The sequence below is a fragment of the Bombina bombina genome, chromosome 2 (genome assembly GCF_027579735.1).
Source record: "Bombina bombina isolate aBomBom1 chromosome 2, aBomBom1.pri, whole genome shotgun sequence".
Lineage (NCBI taxonomy): Eukaryota > Metazoa > Chordata > Amphibia > Anura > Bombinatoridae > Bombina > Bombina bombina.
In genome coordinates this window covers 994299762-994327503 of record NC_069500.1, presented here as the reverse complement: position 1 = coordinate 994327503, position 27742 = coordinate 994299762, and the positions used below count along the sequence as shown (strand labels likewise).

Sequence of the window (27742 nt, the reverse complement as noted above, 5' to 3'; positions counted from 1 at the left end):
AGGAAAAGAGGAGGAGGAAGGAGCAGGAAAGAGGGAAAGAGAAGACCAAGATGAAAATTAAGACGGAGACAAAGAAGGAAATCCTGTGAGAAAGCATTACTTGGCATCCAGGCATCTCTACATGGCAGTCATTTACATACCTATTTACCACAAGTACATTTAGTTTAACTCTCACGTGATAGCTGTCAAATGGGACTCTCGGCATTACAGTGTTAACATTACAATAGAGGACATTACAAGGCTTGCCATGTGGTGTGTCAGGTGGTCTAACTAATCCCTGCCCCCTAAATGGCTGAATGTCACTATATGTATTGCCTCCGTGTCCCCTAGTGTCAAATTGTATGACCTCTGTGTGGGCAGTCCTAACTGGTAGCGTGAGGAGGACCATTGACAAGCAAGGTACAGTATCAAAGCATAAGATGTTAAAAAAGAGATAGATGTGCTTCTTAGCGTTAGTGACAGCAGTGACCTCCGGATGTCTGGACATGAACGGCAACATTCGTGTGGGTTTCCCCCCCACCTCCTCATCTATTTTGAAGTGAGACCGAAATGTTTTCCCTCCCCATCTAAAGAGCTGTAGAAATTTGTGTTTGTACATGCTGGAGGCTTGCTTTCTATGAGGTTCATCTTTATTGTCTAACATGCGCCCTCTATGTTTATAGCACTCTCGATGCTGTAACTCAGAGCTATAAATGTAAGGTCTAACATTGTGAATAGCATAAATAACATAAATAACCATAAACATTTCAAACATAGCATTGGCCGTCATCTGTACCTGTACACAAGATGATATGTGAAGCAGTAGTGAGAAAACACAACAACTTAACAACTTATAACTATTTAACATTACCCAAGAGGCCTGTCCAGACCTCCACCTTGAACCAAATGTCTGTTTAGTCTCAGGGATTCCACCATTCCGTGTGGACTCATCAGGTAAACAGGACATGGCCATCTACCTTGTCCTTCAAGGATTCAAAAAGCGGAACTTAATGTCCCCCTCAGGAATCCGGGGAGTTGCATCATGGTGGTGGTGGTTGTTGTTCTGTAGCCAAGAAGGATTTTAATGCTTGCGGTGAATGACAAAATTTAACCCCATGGGGGTTTGCAGCCGTAGCTTTGCGGGAAATAGTAAGGCAACTTGTCTTCCTTGTTCATGTAGCTGGGAACACAGTGGTGCAAATTCTTTCCTTTGCTTTGATACCTCCATAGAAAAATCTTGGAAGAGGAACAGTCTGGATCCCTCATAGAGTATTTCTTTGTGTGCCCGATATGCTCTCAGAATTTTTAATTTTTCCTGAAAATTCAGGCATTTAAATATGACCTGTCTAGGTCTGGCTTTCATTTGCTCTAGGCCTCTCTCCGGCCCCATATGATGCGCTCTTTCCACATCTATCGGAAGGATATCTGCATGCAGACCAAGGAGTTTAGGGAATGTGAGTGCCGCAAATTCCAACAGACCCTTGCCCTTGATTGACTCTGGAACACCTACTATACGCAAATTGTTGCGACGACTTCTTTTCTCCAAGTCATCTATGCGGTCTTGAAGCTGTTGCGTTTTCTTGGTCAGTTGTTTGATAGTAACGTCTGCAGCTGATTGCCTGTCTTCTGTGTCTGAAATGCGAGTTTCAGCCGCATTCAGTCTTGAAGAAAATTGTCTGATTTCTCATGTCAAGGTATCAACCCCTGTTTGTAGAGAGTCCATTTTAGGGAGAAAAAAGGATTTCAATTCTTGTAGCAGGGCAGTATGGTCCAGGCTTTGGCCCATATTTTGATCTATGAGCGGCGGGTTATCAGTATGTATGTCAGCTGCGTGTCTTTGCTGTCTTTTATTATTATCTGATGTTTTTGACCTGTGTGACATGTCTGCAGCGACAGCGGATGGCAACTTGAAGAAGAATTTATCCACTTTTATCAGCACCAGTGTACCCACGTCTGTGACTACAAACTACGTGGAAGTTAGTGATATTAACCCTTCTCACGAGGGGGAGGCTGTCGATGAAAATACCAGGTTTCTGGTGGTTTATCTGACTCAAGAAATCAGAGAGCTATACAGCTTTGTTTAAAAGGGTATTTTCCAGATTGGGTGGGCTGTAAAAGGGCAGCCAAGGTGTGTAAATCAGTGTGAAAGGGGTTCAAGTATCCCGAATTAAAGTTCAAGCACCCACACCCCTGTCATCAAAGAGGCACAATGAATGAAGAGAAAAAAAAATTAAGTTGTGTCTGCAGGGCAGGGAGCGCTAATGCTGTTGTGTCTCTACCAATAACTCCCTGTCCTCATGTCTCCTAACATGGAGGGAGGGCTATGTAGCAATATAAATCTGGGGATGAGGCCTAGCCCACGTGGCCGTCCGTGACACTAGCGTTTCAGAGGGACCCAGAGTTATGTATCATACACATCAGTTATCTGCTTCTTATGGCCCTTGTTATTACAATGAGGGTTGTGTGGTATGCCTCATAAAGTAAACTGTGGCTTACGTGACTGCTTGCAGCTTTTCCGGTGTCGGTCTGGTGACCCCTCTATCCGGAGCTCTGTTTTCCACTTGTGGTCGGTTTTAGGGAATACCCCCTGCGCCTCCGCTCGTGTTTCACACCTCTGTGAGGATTTTCTGCCTCTGTGGGTTCCATTGTTTCTGAGCGGCTATCAGGTTGTCGGGTATCTCACCCGTTGAGTAGTCCAAGATGGCGGCGTGGCGCAGTATTATATTTCCTCTTGCTGTGGGCTCCCGGTTGCCAGATTGATTGGAGTGATCTGCACTCTGTTGGTGACGGCCAGTGTTGATGTACACAACCCAGCAATTGATCAGAGTGGGGTTAGGCAGGAAAAAGTGGAGTTTTTCAAGTTTTCTTAGCTCCGATGTACGGAGCTCTCTAGAGATGCGACTGCCTATGAAGTCCCGCCCACCGGAAGTCAAAAATTCAGAATATACATATATGCATTTTGTGATTGGCTGATGGTTGTAACATGGTGCAGTGCAAGTGAAAATATAACCAACTAAAATTTGTCAGAAAGAAATCTACTACTCATTTGAAATACAAAGTGCCTTTGCATTGCTTTTTTATTATGAATTTACTGACTATGCTATTTTACTCTGTTTAACAGTCCTTTAAAAATGTTAAAAATCGTTGCCTTAGAGCAATTAGTACTATACCTTGGTGCTTGACCTTTGATTTGGATCTTCTCTAGACTGTAAAAGTCCTGCCCCCACAGATGGTAGCTGTGTTTGAAATACTGAAATCCTTCCACCTGTTGGTGATATTAATTTGAAAGCTCCCTGAAGAGCAGGACCAAGAGCACTAAGGGTTTCTCTTGTGGTGGTAAACATACTTGGCAGAGCTGTTAATAGATCTTTGATAAGCTGCAAGGTAAAGGTTTAACAATAGATTAACTAGTAGAAAAATAATTATCTAGCCCTTTCGGTGCACTAAGCTGTTACAAAATGGCAGACCACAGAATGTTAATATTCTATAGGAATCAAAAATGACTGGAAACAAAGGGATATGAAACTCAAATTTTTCATGATTCAAACAGAGCATCCAATTTTAAGCAACTTTCTAATTTACTCATATTATCAAATTTCTTAGTTCTCTTGGTATCTATTTGAAAAAGCAGGAATATAAGCTTAGGAATTGGCCCATTTTTTGTTCAGCACCTGGGTAGCGCTTGCTGATTGGTGACTAAATGTAGCCACCAATCAGCAAACGCTACCCAGGTGCTGAACCAAAAATGGGTCGGCTCGTAAGCTTAGATTCCTGCGTTTTCAAATAAAGATACAAAGAGAATGAAAAAAAATTAATAGGAGTAAATTATACAGTTGCCTAAAATCGCATGCTCTTATCTGAATCATAAAAGACAAATTTGGGTTTCATATCCCTTTAACTAAAGCAAACAGACTTACAACTAAACTTGATAGATGACTTGTTTCTTCATTTGTATAGGCAATGCACACAACACATTACAGTTGTTGTAAAAAAACATTTCTAGAACAGTTCATCTAGAGATACCTACCTCCATCCTTTCATGCAGATTTACAAGTAAGCCATCAGGTGTAGGTAGGAAAATGTCTGAAGAAGAAAAAAATCCAAAAGTCATTAATGATAGAAAATAACAGAGTGCTTTCATATGTCTGGAATCTAATGCTGTTGAATAATGTACTTCAGTTAAATGACCAGTAAATACAGTAGCATTGCATACTTAACAAGTGCATAATAAATAGACAATGCAATAACACTGAATTTCACAAAAGCAGATTTATTTTTTCCTGGTAAATTTATTTTTTCCTATTTGCCAGTCCCCTGTATGACAGACATCAGCCAATCACAGACCAGTATACATATACTGAGCTTGTGCACCTGCTCAGTAGGAGCGGGTGGCTCAAAAAAATGTGCTTTTAAAAAGATTGTGCAAAATTTGATAATGGAAGTAAATCGGAAAGATTTAAAACGGTGTGCTCTTTCTAAATTATGAAAGTTTAATTTTCACTTGAGTTTCCCTTTAATCATAGCATATTTTGACTATTTTAAAGACTGTTCCAAACCACGCCCCCCCCCAAAAAAACAAAACAAAACACCATTTAGACATTTATTTAAAACAAAACCTTCAAATACTAATATAGGACTAATGCCTTGCTCACAATTTTGGGATGGGAGATACTCCCAGGGACATACCTGTTTAAATAAGACAAGATTTATTTCACAAGTTTATTGGCATAGAACAATGTCTCATAATAGGGATGTCAGGATATATTATAGTTTGTCACAGCCCCTGCCTAATGGTGTCAGATAATTAGAGATAGATATAATGAGTGTAAATCTGACAAAATAGAAAAAATATATTTATAATGCAACACAGAATGCCAAATATTATGAATATTAACAATTGTTTTGATTATTTCATGTTGACTTTAACACCTTTCGGCCCGGACTTATTTGATTACATCTGAAAAAAGTTCTCTTGTAAACAAATAAGTAAAAAATTTAAATCACCCAAATTAGTCTGGACAATAACTCACATCTCTTTCCTTTGGTTAGCGGTACTATTTAATTTTAAATACCTTTTTCAGATAGCAGAACCAATTGCAGAAGAAAAATAAGATATATTTGTAGGGTGATGTGCACAATATTTTTAAAGCTAAATCATTATTGATAAATATATCAATGTTTCTGCATCATAACTTTTGGTTATTTACAATTTTTTCTGTAGTGGCCTTAAAATATTTACCTCTGTGTAATGCAGTTATTCAAAGACAATAATACTTACTAAGCACATTTTGGCAGACATAACATAAAATAGAAATAATAAAACCCTTAATGTACCAGAGCATTTCCTTCTCCAACTATTGCTTGCAGGAAACTGTGTCTATAACCCCAGAAAAAAAAAACTAATTATGCTTACCTGATAGTTTCATTTCCATCTGTGGGAGGTGAGTCCACTGCTTCATTCATTACTTGTGGGAAATAAGAAACTGACCACCAGGAGGCAGAGACACCCCAGCCAAAAGCTTAAATATCTCCCCCACTCCCCTCATCCCCCAGTCATTCTGCCAAGGGAACAAGGAACAGTAAGAGAAATATCAGGGTATAAATGGTGCCAGAAGAATATCATCAAATTTAGGTCCGCCCACTGGAGCAAAAAGGCGGGAGCAGTGGACTCTCCTCTCACAGATGGAAATTAAATTATCAGGTAAGCATAATTTATTTTTCCATCTTAATGGGAGGAGAGTTCACTGCTTCATTCATTACTTGTGGGAACAAATACCCAAGCTCTAAAGGACACTGAATAAACAAAAAACGGGAGGGTAAAAGGAGGCGGACCCTATACTGAGGGCACCACAGCCTGTAGAACCTTTCTCCCAAACACAGCTTCCGCCGAAGCAAAGACATAAAATTTGTAAAACTTTGTAAAAGTAAGTAAGGACGACCAAGTAGCCACCTTACAAATCTGCTCCACAGAGGCCTCGTTCTTAAAGGCCCAAGAAGAGGCCACAGCTCTAGTTGAGTGAGTCGTAAAACTCTGAGGAGGCTTATGTCCCGCTGTCTCATAGGCCAAACAGATAATGCTTCGTAGCCAAAAAGACAGAGAAGTGAAGAGGCCTTCTGCCCCCTACACTTCCCTGAATACACCACAAATAAGGACGAAGTCTTTCTGAAATCTTTTGTGGCCTGAAGATCAAACTTCAATGCTCGAACCACATCCAAATTATGCAGTAACCTCTCAGACGAAGAAGGGTTAGGACACAAGGAAGGAACTACTATCTCCTGATTGATGTGCCGATCTGACACCACCTTGGGAAGAAATCCCAACCCAGTGCGAAGCACAGCCTTACCAGCGTGAAAAACCAGGTAAGGGGGCTCAGATTGCAAGACCGCTAACTCAGAGACCCTGCAAGCCGATGCAATAGCCAGAAGAAATAGAACCTCACAGGAAAGAATCTTAATGTCAAGCGCATGCATTGGTTCAAAAGGAGCCCTCTGAAAAACCTTAAGAACCAAGTTTAAACTCCAAGGAGGAGCAGAATTTCTAAAAACAGGTCTGATCCTAGACAGAGCCTGAACAAAGGACTGAATATCAGTAAGCTCCGCTAGCTTCTTGTGTAACAGCACCGACAACGCCAAATTCTGTCCCCTTAAGGAACTGGCGGCAAGACCCTTATCCAGTCCATCCTCGAAAAAGGCCAGAATCCTGGATACCCTAACCAGGGATATACACGTTTCTCGCACCAGTATAAGTAGGTCATCCATACCTTATGATAGATGGGATGAGTGACCGGCTTCCTGGCCTGGATGAGAGTATCAATTACTCTCTCAGAAAAACCTCTCTTAGCCTAGTTAAGCGTTCAATCTCCACACAGTCAGCCTCAGAGAATCAAGATTTTAGTGCAGGAAGGGACCCTGAACCAGCAGATCTCCTCGCCAGGGTAACCTCCATGGAGGAGACGATGACATCCCCACCAGATCTGCAAACCACGTCCTCCGTGGACACAACGGAGCAATCAGAATGGTCGAAGCTTGCTCCTGTTTGATGTGTGCCACCACTCAAGGAAGAAGTGGCAACGGAGGAAATATGTAAATTAGGTTGAACTCCCAAGGCACCGCTAAGGTATCTATCAGCTCTGCCTGTGGGTCCCTGGACCGCGACCCGTATCTGGGTAGCTTGAAGTTGAGTCTGGATGCCATGAGGTCTATCTCTGAGCCCCTCATCTGTTGCAGATCTCCGCAAACACTTTGGAATGGAGAGACCATTCCCCCAGATGAAACGACTGTCTGCTGAGAAAGTCCGCTTCCCAGTTGCCCACACCCGGAATATGGATCGCTGAGAGCGAACAATTGTGAGTCTCTGCTCATTCCAGAATCCAAGATACTTCCCTCATGGCTAGGGAGCTTCTCGTTCCCTCCTGATGGTTTATGTAAGCCACCAAGGTAATGTTGTCCGACTGGAATCTGATGAATCGGGACAACCCCAGGTAGGGCCAAGTCCTCAGAGCGTTGAATATAACAGGAAGTTCCAGAATATTTATCGTTAGAGTCGACTCCTCTCAAGTCCACCTGCCCTGTGCCCTTCTGGCACCCAAATAGCTCCCCATCCTGACAGACTTGCTTCCATGATCACAATCTCCCAGGATGGCCTCAAGGAGGATGTCCCCTGGGCCAGCTGACCCGGACGGATCCACCAAGGGAGGGATTCCCTCACTCAGTTGTCCAGAGAGATCTGTTGGGATAGATTGCCGTTCCATTCTCTCAACATGCACAACTGAAGAGGTCTGAGATGGAACCTGGCGAATGGAATGACATCTATGCTGGATACCATGAGCCCAATCACTTCCATACACCTGGCCACAGATGGCCTTGAGGAGGTCTGAAGGGCAAGAGAGCTGGACGCAATCTTGGAACGTCTCTGATCTGTCAAGAATATCTTTATAGATATTGAATCTATTATCGTACCCAGGAACTCCACCCTGTTGCTGGGAACCAGAGAACTCTTCCCTTTGTTAATCTTCCTTCCATGGAATCGAAGGAGAAGAAGAAGAGCCCTCGAATGGTCCTCTGCGAGACTGCAGGACGGAGCCTGGACCATAATATCATCCAGATAAGGAGCCACCGCAATACCTCTGGCTCTCGCAACCGCGAGAAGTGTCTCCAGAACCTTCGTAAAGACTATTGGGGCAGTCGCCAGACCGAACAGTAGGGCCACAAACTGGAAGTGTTGGTCCAGAAATACGAATCTTAGGAACCTGACGTGGTCCTTGTAGATTGGCACATGAAGGAAGGCATCCTCCAAGTCTATTGTCGTCATAAATTGCCCCTCTTGAACTAGGAGCAGGATCGATCTGATCATCTCCATTTTGAACGATGGAACTGACTGAAAATTGTTTAGGCACTTTAGGTCCAGAATTGGGGTGAAACGTTCCCTCTTTCTTTGGGACCACCAAAAAGGTTTGAATAGTACCCTAGACCGCTTTCTGCTAGAGGTAATGGAACAATTACCCTGAGAGATGAGAGATCCCTCATACACTCTTGAAAGGCGTCTCTCTTCTTTGGTCTTGAGGATAGGTTTGACAAGAGGAATCTGCCCCTGGGTGGATGAGTCCTGAACCCTATCCTGTAACCCTGGGTGATAACCTCCAGAACCCAAGGATCCTGGACGTCTTTCATCCAAGCCTCTGCGAACAGAGATAGTCTGCCCCCTACGTGATCCAGCAACAGATCGGGGTCCATCTCTTCATGCCGACTTTGTCTCGGCAGGCTTCTTGCTCTGCTTGGACTTGTTCCAAGATTGAGCTGGCTTCCAAGATCCCTTGGACTGCTCAGTCTTCGCAGCAGGCTGCTGGCATTGAGACTTGACCGAATGAAAGGGACGAAAAGTAGAGCCCTTAGGCTTATTCTACTTATCCTGCAGAAGGAAAGCACCCTTGCCTCCCGTGACAGTGGATATGATAGAGTCCAGGCCTGGACCAAAAAGAACTTTCCTTTGAAACGGAAATCTAGGACTTCTGAATCATGTCAGCAGACCACAACTTTAACCATAGAGCCCTGTGGGCTAGGACAGAGAAACCTGATGTTTTGGCATACAGGCGTATAACCTGCACGTTTGCATCACAGATAAAAAAAAAAAAAAAAAGAGTTAGCTACCCTTAAGGCCTTAATCTTTTCCTGTATCTCCTCTAGGGGACAGTGCGTCACACCGATAGGTAGCCGCACCAGCCACCGCAGCAATCTATGCTGCTGGTTGGAAAAAAAAAACAGTGAATTGGAATTCTAACTTCTTATCCATGGGCTTTTTGAACGACAAACTATCCTCAAGGGGAATAGTTGTACACTTAGCCGGCGTGGAGATAGCTCCATCCACCTTAGGAATGGCCCCCCATAGCTCAAGCTCAGAGTCCGGAACGGGGAACATCTTTTTAAAAGAGGTAGAGGGAGATAAGGACAAGCCCAGTTTCTCCCACTCATTCTTATTAATCGTAGCCATCTTCACGATAACTGGGAAGGTCTGGGGCACCACCTTGTCCTCGTAAACCCCATCTAGCATAGGGATCAAAAGTTCTTCCAGAAGCTTCGGTTTCCGGAACCTCCAACATAGCAAGCACTTCTTTCAGTAAAAAGCGCAAATGTTCCATCTTAAACTTGAAATCTGGCTTCTCTGAAGCCGGAGGTCTAGAAGACACCGATTCCGTCACAGAGAGAGCGCCCTCTGACGAGTCGGAGGCGTCCTACTCATCGGATAATCTCTCAGAGACATCCAACGGAGTAGATGACCCCTGGGACGGAAAGCTATGTCTTTCCCTTCGCAGGGCGAGGTAGGGCATTGAAGGCCACAGAAACCGCCTCTTGCAACTGGGCATCGAAATCTGCCGGCCATGAGGGATTAGTAGGGCCTTGGGGAGGTACATGTGTAATCGGAGATGAATGTTGGGAACGCACCATGCGGGACGGAGAACCCTCAGAGGTGGACGGCTCAGTAGTACTAATTATCTTATTCTTTTTAGATATTGCAATCTTATCAAAGCATGTGGAACACAGTTGAGCAGGCAGATCAACCTGTACCTCCTCACAATAAACACAGGCATTGGAGGATACTCCCTCTTTAATCAAATCTAACATATCAGAGTCCTCCATAGCTTGTGCCTTTAAAACGGACTGAGATAGATTAAATGGCACCTTTATACACCAATGGCCGGGGCACTCACCACCTCCTATGACCCGGACCACGAAGCAACCGTTACGTCTCCCGCAAATGCCGATCAGGAAAGAGGAAGTTGAAGAGGCCACACCCGGTCAACATGGAGTGCCATACAGGACCACCCCTGCACTATAGAGAAAATGCGCCAAAAAACAGGCCGTGGCGATCTTCACCTGACTGTTCACACACTGCTAGAGCCTCATCTCACACATGACGTAGCATTAACACAAAGATATTATGCATAAATCTCCCCCTGTTTAATAATCCTCTTTCCAGGGATATTAACCCTTGATTCTATACAGATAAAAGGAGACACACTGTGACCCTGTCTTCTTGAGTTATCAAATGAGTATAAATGAAACGATCTTACCAGAATCTTTGCTGTGGAACTGGAACATGGCCCTTTAAGTGTGACAGGTTAGTAGCATCGCTCCTGACATGGACTTGAGTGAATAAAGGCAGGCAGCAAAACTCGTCAAACGCTGATTGCCAAGGAGCTGTTAACATGAGTCGGGATGGTTTTGCAGAGACGACACTCCCTGCATCTCCGGACTCTAACTTTCATCCATGCTCTCACTGAGAGCCTGATAGGATTACTTTAAACTCTAGTCCCATTTCGAAGAGTACTACCCTCCATAAGAGACTACTCCTAATCTTCCGACACTTCTCTGCAAAGAATGACTGGGGGATGAGGGGAGGTATTTAAGCCTTTGGCTAGGGTGTCTTTGCCTCCTCCTGGTGGCCAGGTTCTTATTTCCCACAAGTAATGAATGAAGCAGTGGACTCTCCACCCATTAAGATGGAAACAAAATTTATGCTTACCTGATAAATTAATTTCTTTCATGATGGCGAGAGTCCATGAGTTATCACTCAGGGGAGGCAAAAGACACCCCAACACACCAGAGCTTTAAATCCTTCCTACTTCCCCATTATCAGTCTTATATATAGCCAAGCAGATGAAGAAAAAAGAAAAGTAGCAAATATAAAGTGGAACAAAGAAATGCAAAACAAGTACTACCACCACCTGAACCGAAATAAAGGACGGGGCATAAAAAAAAATTCTCCATCAGATGGTAAGTCCACAGTGAATAGGGGGGGACAAACACTGAAGACAGGACATTACTGTTCAGGCACAACGCGCTTCAAAACTTTTCTGTGAAAAGCTGGCCTCAGAAGAAGCATTCACATCAAAGTGATAAAACTTAGAAAAAGTGTGTAAAGAAGACCCTTCTAGCTGATGAAATGGCTAGAAGAAAAAGAACCTTCCAGGATAAAAGCTGAAGGTCTAAACCATATATCTGCTTGAATAACCCTCAAAACCAGATTAAGATTCCAATAAGGAGAAACTAGATAAATAACTAGTTTAATTCTGATCAGAGCCTGAATACTGGACTGAAAGTCAGGAATTTTAGCAATTTTCTTATGAAGCAAAACAAAGAGCCGAAATCTGACCCTTCAGAAAACTGAAAAAACCCTTTATCTAAGCTATCCTGCAGAAACTCAAGAACTCTTGGAATTCTAAAAGAATTCCAATGGTAACCTTTGCAAGAACACCACGCAAAAAAGGTTTTCCAGACTTTATAATAATTACATCTGGTAAAAGGTTTACTAACCTGAATCAGGGTATCAAAAACCTTGACTGAAAAAAAACTCAAAATTAAGCTTTCAATCATCATGACATCAAATTCAGTGTTTTAAGATCTTGATAAAAGAAAGGGCTTTGAGAGAGAAAATCCTTTCTTATTGGAAGCTTCCAAGGCCGACAAAGACATCTGCACTAGAAAGAATCCTGCAAGGCTTGGTCAATGTAATCAGAATTGCTGAGACTTGTTCCTGCTAGACTCTGGCTATCACTCTGGATAGCAACACAAACTGAGGAAAAATGTAAATCCGGTTGAACCACCAAGGAACCACTAGGGCACAATACTGATGCAGTTTGTGATTCAAATAAGAAGCCATGAGATCTGACTCCAACATCTTACAATTTGGTTGAAAACTTCCTGATTCAGAGACTATTCCACTGGCAGAATGTGGATGGCAGAAATCCTGCAACTGATGATGCAGGACACTTCCCTCATCGCTAAGGAACTGCAAGTTCCTCCCTGATGATTGACATAAGCCACTGCAGTGACGTTGTTGGACTGGAATCCCAGAAAAGATGTGTCTGAGGTCGGAACAACTCGGGAGAGCTCTAAAGATTGCTGTGCTCTCCAAGACCCCCAGACTGAACCCCAACTTAACAGGTGGACATCTGTGGAGATTACTATCCATACTGGTTGAAGAAAGGAGGCTCCATGAACTAAGGACTAGTGCGTATGCCAACAAGTCAAAGACTGACTTGTCTTATCTAACAAAATCCTCCGAGACAAATCCTCATGGTCCCCATTCAATTAATGCAACATCTGCAACTGGAGGTAGTGAAGATGAATTCTGACAAATGGAACTGCCACCATGAGACCCACAACTTCCATGCACTGAGCAACAACAGGGAGAGGATTCAGCTATAAAAGGGCACAGAGCTGTTGCAGCTTCAGTCTGCGCTGATCTGCCAGAGAAAAAAGTATAGTTGCCGAATTAATTACGAACCCCAGAAAAGACAAGGGTCTGAGGAGTTAATGAGCTTTTTGGGAGATTTATTTTCCAATCGTGACTCTGAAGCAACTGAAGAACCATCTGAGTGTGGGACACAGACAGATAAGGAGTCTGAACCAGATTGGTACAACGCATTTTATCCTGGAAAGGTAAATAAAGCAGTCTGAACTTGGAAACCATATTAGCAGACCTAAGCCCTGATATTCAAAGCGTCGACAGATAAACCGCCTTTCTTGCCTTGTCGGCTTCACAGTCCGTCGGTCAGTCAATATATTCAAATAAAAGGGGCAGACCTGAGAAATGCCAGCGAGTGGCGACGTGTCTCCCATGGGATATAATGGGGAGCACTACATCAGCAAACAGTCAGTATTTGAAGTGTTCCTACACAGCATAGATAGTGCGCTCACAGAAACCAAACACTGTTTCTGTGTAAGAACACCACAAATAATGCCTGTGTGGCCTTACTTTCCGTAAACCTACACTAACTGCCTCACACTGTAAATTCTTGCCACTAAAAAGGTGGCATCACAAACATGGCTAACACCCTACTCATAACCTGTACTTCAGAGATTGGAATATATCGCACTGCTGGTGATATATCCCAATCAAAGTGCAGATTACTCCCCCTTGAACTTCCAGCTAATTTTCACAGACGGCCTACACCAACGTCAAACTTAATCTACACTCCCCTGAAATGCCCAACTAACTCCCACAGACCGCCTACACCTACGTAATATCTTTTCTATACTCCCCCTGGAATGCCCAGCTAACTCCCACAGAACACCTACACTTACGTAATGTCTATCTGCAATCTACCTGACTAATAAACGGCTAGATTAAGACTTTTGCGGTATGAGTGAAAAAACAGCGTTAAGGCTCTTTTTCCCTACCGCTGGTATTACGAGTCTTGCAGGTTTCGCTGCACCGCACACTTTTTTGGCCGTAACGCAACGTAACTACAGCAGCTTTCAAAAAGTCCTTTTTCAATGGGACTTCCTTTGCGCAGGTATTACGAGTTTGCCTGGGAGGCCAAAAAGTGAGCGGTACAGCCTATACCATCAAGATCCATAACGTAAACTGAAAGTCAGTAGTTATGGGTTTTATGCTACAACGCCGTAACATAAAACTCATAACTAAAGTGCTAAAAAGTACACTAACACCCATAAACTACCTATTAACCCCTAAACGGAGGCCCTCCCGCATCGCAAATAATAAAATAAAATTATTAACCCCTAATCTGCCGCCACTATAATAAACATATTAACCCTTAAACTGCCGCACTCCCGCATTGCAAACACTAGTTAAATATTATTAACCCCTAATCTGCTGTCCCTAACATCGCCGCAACCTACATTACTGTAATTAACCCCTAATCTGCTACCCCCAAAATCACAGCCACTATACTAAAGTTATTAACCCCTAAACCTAACCCTAAGTCTAACCCTAACACCACTAACTTTAATGTAATTAAAATAATGTAACTAAAACCTACTATTAATAACTAAATAATTCCTATTTAAAACTAAATACCTGTAAAATAAACCCTAAGCTAGCTAAAATATAACTAATAGTTAGATTGTATCTATCTTAGATTTTATTTTTATTTAACAGCTATTTATTTTAACAAGGTAGACTAGTTAGTAAATAGTTATTAACTATTTACTAGCTACCTAGCTAAAATAAATACAAATTTACCTATAACATAAAACCTAACCTGAGTTACACTAAAACCTAACCTTACACTACAATTAGATAAATTACATTAATTAAATACAATTAACTAAATTACAAAAAAACCCCATAAAATTACATAAAATAAAAAAGAAATTATCAAATATTTAAACAAATTACACCTAATCTAATAGCCCTATCAAAATAAAAAAGCCCCCACAAAATAAAAAAAAACCCTAGCCTAAACTAAACTGCCAATAGCCCTTAAAAGGACCTTTTGCGGGGCATTGCCCCAAATAAATCAACTTTTACCTGTAAAAAAATAAAAAAATATACAAACACCCCCCAACAGTTAAACCCACCACCCACACAACCAAAACCTCCAAATAAAAGCCTAAATAAAAATCTAAATAAACCTAAGCTCCCCCATTGCCCTGAAAAGGGCATTTGGATGGGCATTGCCCTTAAAAGGGCATTTAGCACTTTTTCAGCCCAAACCCTAAGCTAAAAATAAAACCTACCAATAAACCCTTAAAAAAACCTAACACTAACCCCTGAAGATCCACTTACAGTTTTTGAAGACCCGACATCCATCCTCAACGAAGCGGCAGAAGTCCTCAGCGAAGCCGGCAGAAGTCTTCATCCAAACAGGTCGAAGTTTTCATCCAAGCCGGCAGAAGACTTCATCCATCCAACGCCGAGCGGCTCCATCTTCAAGACATCCGGCGCGGAGCATCCTCTTTTTCCGGCGGCTCTTCTCGAATAAAGATTCTATCAGCTAATCGGAATTCAAGGGATGCCATCTTGGATGATGTCACTTAAAGGAACCTTCATTCGAGAAGAGCTGTCGGAAGAAGAGGATGCTCCACGCCAGATGTCTTGAAGATGGAGCCGCTCCGCACCGGATGGATGAAGATAGAAGATGCCGTCTGGATGAAGACTTCTGCCGGCTTGGATGAAGACTACTGCTGGCTTCACTGAGGACTTCTGCCACTTCGTTGAGGATGGATGTCGGGTCTTCAAAAACAGTAAGTGGATCTTCGGGGGTTAGTGTTTTTTTTTTTTAAAGGTTTACTGGGTGGGTTTTATATTTAGCTTAAGGTTTGGGCTGAAAAAGAGCTAAATATGCCCATCCAAATGCCCTTTTCAGGGCAATGGGGAGCTTAGGTTTTTTTAGGTAGGTTTTTATTTGGGGGGTTTGGCTGTGTGGGTGGTGGCTTGCATTTTTTTTTTTACAGGTAAAAGAGCTGATTTCTTTGGGGGAATGCCCCGCAAAAGGCCCTTTTAAGGGCTATTGGCAGTTTAGTTTAGGCTAGGATTTTTTTTTTATTTTGGGGGGGGCTTTTTTATTTTCATAGGGCTATTAGATTAGGTGTAATTAGTTTAAATATTTGATCATTTCTTTTTTATTTTGTGTAATTTAGTGTTTTTTTTGTAATTTAGTTAATTGTATTTAATAAATGTAATTTATTTAATTGTAGTGTAAGGTTAGGTGTTAGTGTAACTCAGGTTAGGTTTTATTTTACAGGTACATTTGTATTTATTTTAGCTAGGTAGCTAGTAAATAGTTAATAACTATTTACTAACTAGTCTACCTAGTTAAAATACAAACTTAGCTAGATAGATACAACGCAACTATTAGTTATATTGTAACTAGCTTAGGGTTTATTTTATAGGTAAGTATTTAGTTTTAAATAGGAATTATTTAGGCATTAATTGTAGGTTTTATTTAGATTTATTTTAATTACATTAAAGTTAGTGGGTGTTGCGGTTAGACTTAGGGGTTAATAACTTTAGTATAGTGGCGACGATGTTGGGGGCAGAAGATAAAGGGTTAATAAGTGTAGGTAGGTGGCGGCGATATTGGGGCGGCAGATTAGGGGTTAACTAATGTAGGTGGCGGCAGATTAGGGGTTAATAAGTGTAATGTAGGTGTCGGCGATGTCAGGGGCGGCAGATTAGGGGTGTTTAGACTCAGGGTTTATGTTAAGGTGTTAGGTTTAAACATAAATTTTGATTCCCCATAGTAATCAATGGGGCTGCGTTACGGAGCTTTACGCTCCTTTATTGCAGGTGTTAGGCTTTTTTTCATTGATGTCTATGGGGAAATCGTGCACGAGCACGTAAAACCAGCGCTGGTATTGGAGTGCGGTATGGAGCTCAATTTTGCTCAATGCTCACATATTGCCTGCTAACCTGTAATAGCAGCGCTATAGGGAGGTGAGCGGTGACAATAACTTGCAAGTTAGCACCGAGCAGCTCTTACCGCAAAACTCGTCATCTAGCCGAAAGTATATATATATATATATATATATATATATATATATATATATATATATATATATATATATATATACACATATACATATATATATATATATATATATATATATATATATATATATATATATATATATATATATATATATAAAAACTCCCTATTCTAACTATAGGAGCTATGTCGCTACATTAATATACAATGTTAAAATTATATGCATTGTTTTGTATTACGCATTTTATTTTAAGTATTGTTTATAATTTAAAATGTAGTTATATTGATTGTTCATTTTATTAGTTTAAGCATAAATATATAATTTAAATGATATATTTATGCTTAAAACAGAACGAACAATAAAAAATAACTACATTTTAACTTATATACAATACTTAAAAACATAATTTATGTAAGAACTTACCTGATAAATTCATTTCTTTCATATTAACAAGAGTCCATGAGCTAGTGACGTATGGGATATACATTCCTACCAGGAGGGGCAAAGTTTCCCAAACCTTAAAATGCCTATAAATACACCCCTCACCACACCCACAAATCAGTTTAACGAATAGCCAAGAAGTGGGGTGATAAGAAAAAGTGCGAAGCATATAAAATAAGGAATTGGAATAATTGTGCTTTATACAAAAAAATCATAACCACCACAAAAAAGGGTGGGCCTCATGGACTCTTGTTAATATGAAAGAAATGAATTTATCAGGTAAGTTCTTACATAAATTATGTTTTCTTTCATGTAATTAACAAGAGTCCATGAGCTAGTGACGTATGGGATAATGACTACCCAAGATGTGGATCTTTCCACACAAGAGTCACTAGAGAGGGAGGGATAAAATAAAGACAGCCAATTCCTGCTGAAAATAATCCACACCCAAAATAAAGTTTAACAAAAAACATAAGCAGAAGATTCAAACTGAAACCGCTGCCTGAAGAACTTTTCTACCAAAAACTGCTTCAGAAGAAGAAAATACATCAAAATGGTAGAATTTAGTAAAAGTATGCAAAGAAGACCAAGTTGCTGCTTTGCAGATCTGGTCAACCGAAGCTTCATTCCTAAACGCCCAGGAAGTAGATACTGACCTAGTAGAATGAGCTGTAATTCTTTGAGGCGGAGTTTTACCCGACTCAACATAGGCAAGATGAATTAAAGATTTCAACCAAGATGCCAAAGAAATGGCAGAAGCTTTCTGGCCTTTCCTAGAACCGGAAAAGATAACAAATAGACTAGAAGTCTTACGGAAAGATTTCGTAGCTTCAACATAATATTTCAAAGCTCTAACAACATCCAAAGAATGCAATGATTTCTCCTTAGAATTCTTAGGATTAGGACATAATGAAGGAACCACAATTTCTCTACTAATGTTGTTGGAATTCACAACTTTAGGTAAAAATTCAAAAGAAGTTCGCAACACCGCCTTATCCTGATGAAAAATCAGAAAAGGAGACTCACACGAAAGAGCAGATAATTCAGAAACTCTTCTAGCAGAAGAGATGGCCAAAAGGAACAAAACTTTCCAAGAAAGTAATTTAATGTCCAATGAATGCATAGGTTCAAACGGAGGAGCTTGAAGAGCTCCCAGAACCAAATTCAAACTCCAAGGAGGAGAAATTGACTTAATGACAGGTTTTATACGAACCAAAGCTTGTACAAAACAATGAATATCAGGAAGAATAGCAATCTTTCTGTGAAAAAGAACAGAAAGAGCAGAGATTTGTCCTTTCAAAGAACTTGCGGACAAACCCTTATCCAAACCATCCTGAAGAAATTGTAAAATTCTCGGTATTCTAAAAGAATGCCAAGAAAAATGATGAGAAAGACACCAAGAAATATAAGTCTTCCAGACTCTATAATATATCTCTCGAGATACAGATTTACGAGCCTGTAACATAGTATTAATCACGGAGTCAGAGAAACCTCTATGACCAAGAATCAAGCGTTCAATCTCCATACCTTTAAATTTAAGGATTTCAGATCCGGATGGAAAAATGGACCTTGTGACAGAAGGTCTGGTCTTAACGGAAGAGTCCATGGCTGGCAAGATGCCATCCGGACAAGATCCGCATACCAAAACCTGTGAGGCCATGCCGGAGCTATTAGCAGAACAAACGAGCATTCCCTCAGAATCTTGGAGATTACTCTTGGAAGAAGAACTAGAGGCGGAAAGATATAGGCAGGATGATACTTCCAAGGAAGTGATAATGCATCCACTGCCTCCGCCTGAGGATCCCGGGATCTGGACAGATACCTGGGAAGTTTCTTGTTTAGATGAGAGGCCATCAGATCTATCTCTGGGAGCCCCCACAATTGAACAATCTGAAGAAATACCTCTGGGTGAAGAGACCATTCGCCCGGATGCAACGTTTGGCGACTGAGATAATCCGCTTCCCAATTGTCTACACCTGGGATATGAACCGCAGAGATTAGACAGGAGCTGGATTCCGCCCAAACCAAAATTCGAGATACTTCTTTCATAGCCAGAGGACTGTGAGTCCCTCCTTGATGATTGATGTATGCCACAGTTGTGACATTGTCTGTCTGAAAACAAATGAACGATTCTCTCTTCAGAAGAGGCCAAAACTGAAGAGCTCTGAAAATTGCACGGAGTTCCAAAATATTGATCGGTAATCTCACCTCCTGAGATTCCCAAACTCCTTGTGCCGTCAGAGATCCCCACACAGCTCCCCAACCTGTGAGACTTGCATCTGTTGAAATTACAGTCCAGGTCGGAAGAACAAAAGAAGCCCCCTGAATTAAACGATGGTGATCTGTCCACCACGTTAGAGAGTGTCGAACAATCGTTTTTAAAGATAATAATTGAGATATCTTCGTGTAATCCCTGCACCATTGGTTCAGCATACAGAGCTGAAGAGGTCGCATGTGAAAACGAGCAAAGGGGATCGCGTCCGATGCAGCAGTCATAAGACCTAGAATTTCCATGCATAAGGCTACCGAAGGGAATGATTGTGACTGAAGGTTTCGACAAGCTGAAATCAATTTTAGACGTCTCTTGTCTGTTAAAGACAGAGTCATGGACACTGAATCTATCTGGAAACCCAGAAAGGTTACCCTTGTTTGAGGAATCAAAGAACTTTTTGGTAAATTGATCCTCCAACCATGATCTTGAAGAAACAACACAAGTCGATTCGTATGAGACTCTGCTAAATGTAAAGACGGAGCAAGTACCAAGATATCGTCCAAATAAGGAAATACCACAATACCCTGTTCTCTGATTACAGACAGAAGGGCACCGAGAATCTTTGTGAAAATTCTTGGAGCTGTAGCAAGGCCAAACGGTAGAGCCACAAATTGGTAATGCTTGTCTAGAAAAGAGAATCTCAGGAACTGATAATGATCTGGATGAATCGGAATATGCAGATATGCATCCTGTAAATCTATTGTGGACATATAATTCCCTTGCTGAACAAAAGGCAATATAGTCCTTACAGTTACCATCTTGAACGTTGGTATCCTTACATAACGATTCAATAATTTTAGATCCAGAACTGGTCTGAAGGAATTCTCCTTCTTTGGTACAATGAAGAGATTTGAATAAAACCCCATCCCCTGTTCCGGAACTGGAACTGACATAATTACTCCAGCCAACTCTAGATCTGAAACACAATTCAGAAATGCTTGAGCTTTCACTGGATTTACTGGGACATGGGAAAGAAAAAATCTCTTTGCAGGAGGTCTCATCTTGAAACCAATTCTGTACCCTTCTGAAACAATGTTCTGAATCCAAAGATTGTGAACAGATTTGATCCAAATTTCTTTGAAAAAACGTAACCTGCCCCCTACCAGCTGAACTGGAATGAGGGCCGTACCTTCATGTGAACTTAGAAGCAGGCTTTGCCTTTCTAGCAGGCTTGGATTTATTCCAGACTGGAGATGGTTTCCAAACTGAAACTGCTCCTGAGGACGAAGGATCAGGCTTTTGTTCTTTGTTGAAACGAAAGGAACGAAAACGATTGTTAGCCCTGTTTTTACCTTTAGACTTTTTATCCTGTGGTAAAAAAGTTCCTTTCCCACCAGTAACAGTTGAAATAATAGAATCCAACTGAGAACCAAATAATTTGTTTCCCTGGAAAGAAATGGAAAGTAGAGTTGATTTAGAAGCCATATCAGCATTCCAAGTCTTAAGCCATAAAGCTCTTCTGGCTAAGATAGCCAGAGACATAAATCTAACATCAACTCTAATAATATCAAAAATGGCATCACAGATGAAATTATTAGCATGCTGGAGAAGAATAATAATATCATGAGAATCACGATTTGTTACTTGTTGCGCTAGAGTTTCCAACCAAAAAGTTGAAGCTGCAGCAACATCAGCCAATGATATAGCAGGTCTAAGAAGATTACCTGAACATAGATAAGCTTTTCTTAGAAAAGATTCAATTTTTCTATCTAAAGGATCCTTAAACGAGGTACCATCTGACGTAGGAATGGTAGTACGTTTAGCAAGGGTAGAAATAGCCCCATCAACTTTAGGGATTTTGTCCCAAAATTCTAACCTGTCAGGCGGAACAGGATATAATTGCTTAAAACGTTTAGAAGGAGTAAATGAATTACCCAATTTATCCCATTCCTTAGCAATTACTGCAGAAATAGCATTAGGAACAGGAAAGACTTCTGGAATAACCGCAGGAGCTTTAAAAACCTTATCCAAACGTATAGAATTAGTATCAAGAGGACTAGAATCCTCTATTTCTAAAGCAATTAGTACTTCTTTAAGTAAAGAGCGAATAAATTCCATCTTAAATAAATATGAAGATTTATCAGCATCAATCTCTGAGACAGAATCCTCTGAACCAGAAGAGTCCAAAGAATCAGAATGATGGTGTTCATTTAAAAATTCATCTGTAGAGAGAGAAGATTTAAAAGACTTTTTACGTTTACTAGAAGGAGAAATAACAGACAAAGCCTTCTTTATGGATTCAGAAACAAAATCTCTTATGTTATCAGGAACATTCTGCACCTTAGATGTTGAGGGAACTGCAACAGGCAATGGTACATCACTAAAGGAAATATTATCTGCTTTAACAAGTTTGTCATGACAATTATTACAAACAACAGCTGGAGGAATAGCTACCAAAAGTTTACAGCAGATACACTTAGCTTTGGTAGATCCAGCAGGCAGTGGTTTTCCTGTAGTATCTTCTGGCTCAGATGCAACGTGAGACATCTTGCAATATGTAAGAGAAAAAACAACATATAAAGCAAAATAGATCAAATTCCTTATAAGACAGTTTCAGGAATGGGAAAAAAATGCCAAACATCAAGCTTCTAGCAACCAGAAGCAAATGAAAAATGAGACTGAAATAATGTGGAGACAAAAGCGACGCCCATATTTTTTTGGCGCCAAATAAGACGCCCACATTATTTGGCGCCTAAATGCTTTTGGCGCCAAAAATGACGCCACATCCGGAACGCCGACATTTTTGGCGCAAAATAACGTCAAAAAATGACGCAACTTCCGGCGACACGTATGACGCCGGAAACGGAAAAGAATTTTTGCGCCAAAAAAGTCCGCGCCAAAAATGACGCAATAAAATGAAGCATTTTCAGCCCCCGCGAGCCTAACAGCCCACAGGGAAAAAAGTCAAATTTTTGAGGTAAGACAAAATATGATAATTTAAAGCATAATCCCAAATATGAAACTGACTGTCTGGAAATAAGGAAAGTTGAACATTCTGAGTCAAGGCAAATAAATGTTTGAATACATATATTTAGAACTTTATAAATAAAGTGCCCAACCATAGCTTAGAGTGTCACAGAAAATAAGACTTACTTACCCCAGGACACTCATCTACATGTTTGTAGAAAGCCAAACCAGTACTGAAACGAGAATCAGTAGAGGAAATGGTAAATATAAGAGTATATCGTCGATCTGAAAAGGGAGGTAAGAGATGAATCTCTACGACCGATAACAGAGAACCTTATGAAATAGACCCCGTAGAAGGAGATCACTGCATTCAATAGGCAATACTCTCCTCACATCCCTCTGACATTCACTGCACGCTGAGAGGAAAACCGGGCTCCAACTTGCTGCGGAGCGCATATCAACGTAGAATCTAGCACAAACTTACTTCACCACCTCCCTTGGAGGCAAAGTTTGTAAAACTGATTTGTGGGTGTGGTGAGGGGTGTATTTATAGGCATTTTAAGGTTTGGGAAACTTTGCCCCTCCTGGTAGGAATGTATATCCCATACGTCACTAGCTCATGGACTCTTGTTAATTACATGAAAGAAATATATGTTATACATGACAATGCATATCATTTTAACATTGTATATAAATTCAATACTAAAATAAACAACACAACACAATAAGCCCCCCTAACCTGTTAACAACTACAACGGCACAATCCCCCAACACAATAAGCCCCCTAACCTATTAACCCCTCCAACGCCACAATCTCCCAACGCAATTTTTCTTTGGGCAGCAAACCAAATGCCCTTCTAAGAGCAATGCCCAAACAAATGCCCTTTTCAGGGCAATATTTTTTTAGAATAGGGTTATTTTTTAGATTAGGCTTGTTTTTGGGGGTGGTGGGGGGGTTACTTTTATTGTAGAATATGGTTGTAGTTTTTATGTGAAAAAGAGCCAAGTCACTTTAGGCCCTTCTAAGAGCTATTGTTGTAGTAACTTAGTGTTAGTATAGGGTTTTTTATTTTGTGGTGATTTTTTTTTTTTTTTTTTAAAGGGGCGGCTTAGTTTTAGTATAGGCATAACTGTGGGTTTGTTATTTTTGGTAGTGTTTATTTCCCTATGTTGTTAGTTTTTTTATTTTGTCTAAGAGGTTGGGGAGTTAGGTGTAGCAGTAGTTTGTGTTGGGGCTTGTGGTGGTTTAGGGGTTAATTGGTTAGGGGGCATATTGCATTGGGGGTTGTAGCATTGTAGAGTAGGGGGATAATGTGTTGGGCTATTGGCAGTTTAGGGGTTAATAGGGTAGAAGGTTTATTGCATTGGACTACTGGCGGTTTAGGGGTGAAGAAGCGTAGGGTTAGTTTGCAGTGGGGTGGGTTCTTTCAGCTTAGGGGTACATAGGTATAGTTGTTAGGCTCGGTGTAATGTATTCCAAAGGGATCCTTTACTATACATCCAGATTTCCTCCACTATAAGTTAATTATTTATTCTTACTTTATTCTTACTCCTCTGTAAGGAGGAGTCTTATATCTACTCACTCCACAAACTCTAAACGTCTCTTCTCCATTTTCAACTCTCTCCTCCACCCACCTGCACCACCCCCTTCATCTGCCTTTAGTGCTCAAGACCTGGCAGACTACTTTTTCAACAAAACACTTACCATCCAAAATACTATCCCAACACAAGACTACAACCTTCCATCTCCGCCCCCGGCCACCCCCTTCACCACTCAGCACCTTCCCCACAACCACTGAGAATGAAGTGAGTTCCCTATTGTCTTCCTCACACCTCACTACCTGCCCACTTGACCCTATCCCTTCACATCTTATACCTTCTCTGTCTTCTACCCTCACTCCAGCTCTTACTCACATATTCAAGCTATCCCTTACTACCGGTTCATTCCCATCTTCCTTCAAACATGCAAAGGTCACCCCATCCTCAAAAAACCCCCCCTAGACCCCAATTCTCCTGCAAACTACCGCCTCATATCAGTGCTTTCGCTAGCTTCAAAGTACTGGAAAAACTAGTTTTCGATCGCCTAACCCACTTCTTGTCCTCCAACTCATTGCTTGACCCCTTGCAATCTGGCTTCCGTCCCCAACTGAGACTGCCCTCACCAAGGTTACTAACAATCTTCTTTGTGCTAAAATCAACGGCCACTATTCAATACTTATCTTACTTGACCTGTCTGCTGCCTTTGACACCGTTGAACATCCCCTTCTCCTACGGACTCTCAGCTTCCTTGGGCTCTCTGACACTGCCCTCTCCTGGATCCACTCTTATCTCTCTAATAGGTCATTTACGGTCTCCTTTGCTGGAGGCGACTCCACTTCATTGCCTCTGTCTATTGGAGTACCTCAAGGCTCTGTTCTGGGTCCTCTACCCTTCTCTATTTATACTTCCTCACTGGGTAAACTTATTAGTAGCCATGGCTTCAACTATCACCTCTATGCTGATGATGCTCAGATCTACCTATCCACCCCTGTCCTCTCTCACATCAGTGGCTGCTTATCTGGCATTTCTTCTTGGATTGCCTCTCACCACCTAAAAATCAACATGTCCAAGACTGAGCTCCTTCTAATCCCCCCTCTAATTCTACCCCGGTTTATAACTTCTCAATCAATGTTGGTGACACCACTATCTCCCCATCACCCCAAGTCCGCTGCCTAGGAGATGCACTTGACTTTAATCTGTCCTTCATACCAGACATCCAATTGCTCTCTTCATCCTGTCGCAACCACCTAAGCAATATCTCCAAAATGTGTCCGTTTCTGAGTGCTGAAACTACTAAACCGCTAATCCACTCCCTGGTAATTTTTCGACTTGACTACTGTAATAACCTACCAACTGGCCTCTCGCCTCTCCCCTCTTCAATCCATCCTAAATGCTTCTGCTAGGCTAATCCACCTCTCCCGACGCTCTGTATCTGCTGCACCTCTCTGCGAGTCCCTTCACTGGCTCCCCATTCACAGTAGAATTAAATTCAAAATTCTCACCCTGACCTACAAAGCCCTTACCAACGCAGCCCCCCCCCTACCTGTCCTCACTCATCAAGAAATATACTCCAGCCTGCCTCCTAAGATCCAACAATGACCTGCTCCTTGCTTCTTCTACCATCACCTCCTCCCATGCTAGACTACAGGACTTCTCTCGTGCGGCACCAACCATCTGGAACGCATTTCCTTGAGCTGTCAGACTGTCCCCTAACCTCTCCTCCTTTAAACGCTCCCTAAAGACCTTTTTGTTCAGGGAAGCCCATCTTTAAATCAGTAGCAAATGAATTCCACTTGCCTAATAGCTGCCCCCATCTAACTCCACACTAACATCATTCTCACCTTTGCAGTCCCCACCAGGAAGGTAATAAATTCTATCCTTACTAAAAAAACTTATTGCAAGAAATGCCCTGTTTCATGCAAAAAGCAATCATCCTCCAAAAGTTTTTAAGGCGATAGCCAAAGGTCAGTTCATAAGGACAAAGAGGAACTGTTCAAGAGATACATTACAACGCAATATTCACAACAATATGATAAGATATGTGACATTGTTAAAAAACACCTAACAATCTTGTCAGCGGATGAAAAAACATAATTTATGTAAGAACTTACCTGATAAATTCATTTCTTTCATATTAGCAAGAGTCCATGAGCTAGTGACGTATGGGATATACATTCCTACCAGGAGGGGCAAAGTTTCCCAAACCTCAAAATGCCTACAAATACACCCCTCACCACACCCACAATTCAGTTTAACGAATAGCCAAGAAGTGGGGTGATAAAAAAGTGCGAAAGCATATAAAATAAGGAATTGGAATAATTGTGCTTTATACAAAATCATAACCACCATAAAAAAGGGGCGGGCCTCATGGACTCTTGCTAATATGAAAGAAATGAATTTATCAGGTAAGTTCTTACATAAATTATGTTTTCTTTCATGTAATTAGCAAGAGTCCATGAGCTAGTGACGTATGGGATAATGACTACCCAAGATGTGGATCTTTCCACACAAGAGTCACTAGAGAGGGAGGGATAAAATAAAGACAGCCAATTCCTGCTGAAAATAATCCACACCCAAAATAAAGTTTAACGAAAAACATAAGCAGAAGATTCAAACTGAAACCGCTGCCTGAAGTACTTTTCTACCAAAAACTGCTTCAGAAGAAGAAAATACATCAAAATGGTAGAATTTAGTAAAAGTATGCAAAGAGGACCAAGTTGCTGCTTTGCAGATCTGGTCAACCGAAGCTTCATTCCTAAACGCCCAGGAAGTAGAAACTGACCTAGTAGAATGAGCTGTAATTCTCTGAGGTGGAGTTTTACCCGACTCAACATAGGCAAGATGAATTAAAGATTTCAACCAAGATGCCAAAGAAATGGCAGAAGCTTTCTGGCCTTTTCTAGAACCGGAAAAGATAACAAATAGACTAGAAGTCTTACGAAAAGATTTCGTAGCTTCAACATAATATTTCAAAGCTCTAACAACATCCAAAGAATGCAACGATTTCTCCTTAGAATTCTTAGGATTAGGACATAATGAAGGAACCACAATTTCTCTACTAATGTTGTTGGAATTCACAACTTTAGGTAAAAATTCAAAAGAAGTTTGCAACACCGCCTTATCCTGATGAAAAATCAGAAAAGGAGACTCACAAGAAAGAGCAGATAATTCAGAAACTCTTCTGGCAGAAGAGATGGCCAAAAGGAACAAAACTTTCCAAGAAAGTAATTTAATGTCCAATGAATGCATAGGTTCAAACGGAGGAGCTTGAAGAGCTCCCAGAACCAAATTCAAACTCCAAGGAGGAGAAATTGACTTAATGACAGGTTTTATACGAACCAAAGCTTGTATAAAACAATGAATATCAGGAAGAATAGCAATCTTTCTGTGAAAAAGAACAGAAAGAGCAGAGATTTGTCCTTTCAAAGAACTTGCGGACAAACCCTTATCTAAACCATCCTGAAGAAACTGTAAAATTCTCGGTATTCTAAAAGAATGCCAAGAAAAATGATGAGAAAGACACCAAGAAATATAAGTCTTCCAGACTCTATAATATATCTCTCGAGATACAGATTTACGAGCCTGTAACATAGTATTAATCACAGAGTCAGAGAAACCTCTTTGACCAAGAATCAAGCGTTCAATCTCCATACCTTTAAATTTAAGGATTTCAGATCCTGATGGAAAAAAGGACCTTGTGACAGAAGGTCTGGTCTTAACAGAAGAGTCCACGGTTGGCAAGAGGCCATCCGGACAAGATCCGCATACCAAAACCTGTGAGGCCATGCCGGAGCTACCAGCAGAACAAACGAGCATTCCTTCAGAATCTTGGAGATTACTCTTGGAAGAAGAACTAGAGGCGGAAAGATA

The 27742-nt window shown here is 41.2% G+C and overlaps 1 protein-coding gene across 1 annotated transcript in view; it reads right to left on the bottom strand.

Annotated features, from left to right (window-relative positions):
* SEC24B (SEC24 homolog B, COPII coat complex component) overlaps nucleotides 1-27742 on the bottom strand; it is a 521322-nt gene that overhangs the window by 168318 nt on the left and 325262 nt on the right. The window contains exons 13-14 of the mRNA XM_053700185.1: nucleotides 4007-4062; nucleotides 3150-3356 (exon numbers count right to left, since the gene is read on the bottom strand). Of these exons, the coding sequence (XP_053556160.1) occupies nucleotides 3150-3356; nucleotides 4007-4062 (263 nt within the window). The remainder of the gene's footprint in view (nucleotides 1-3149; nucleotides 3357-4006; nucleotides 4063-27742) is intronic.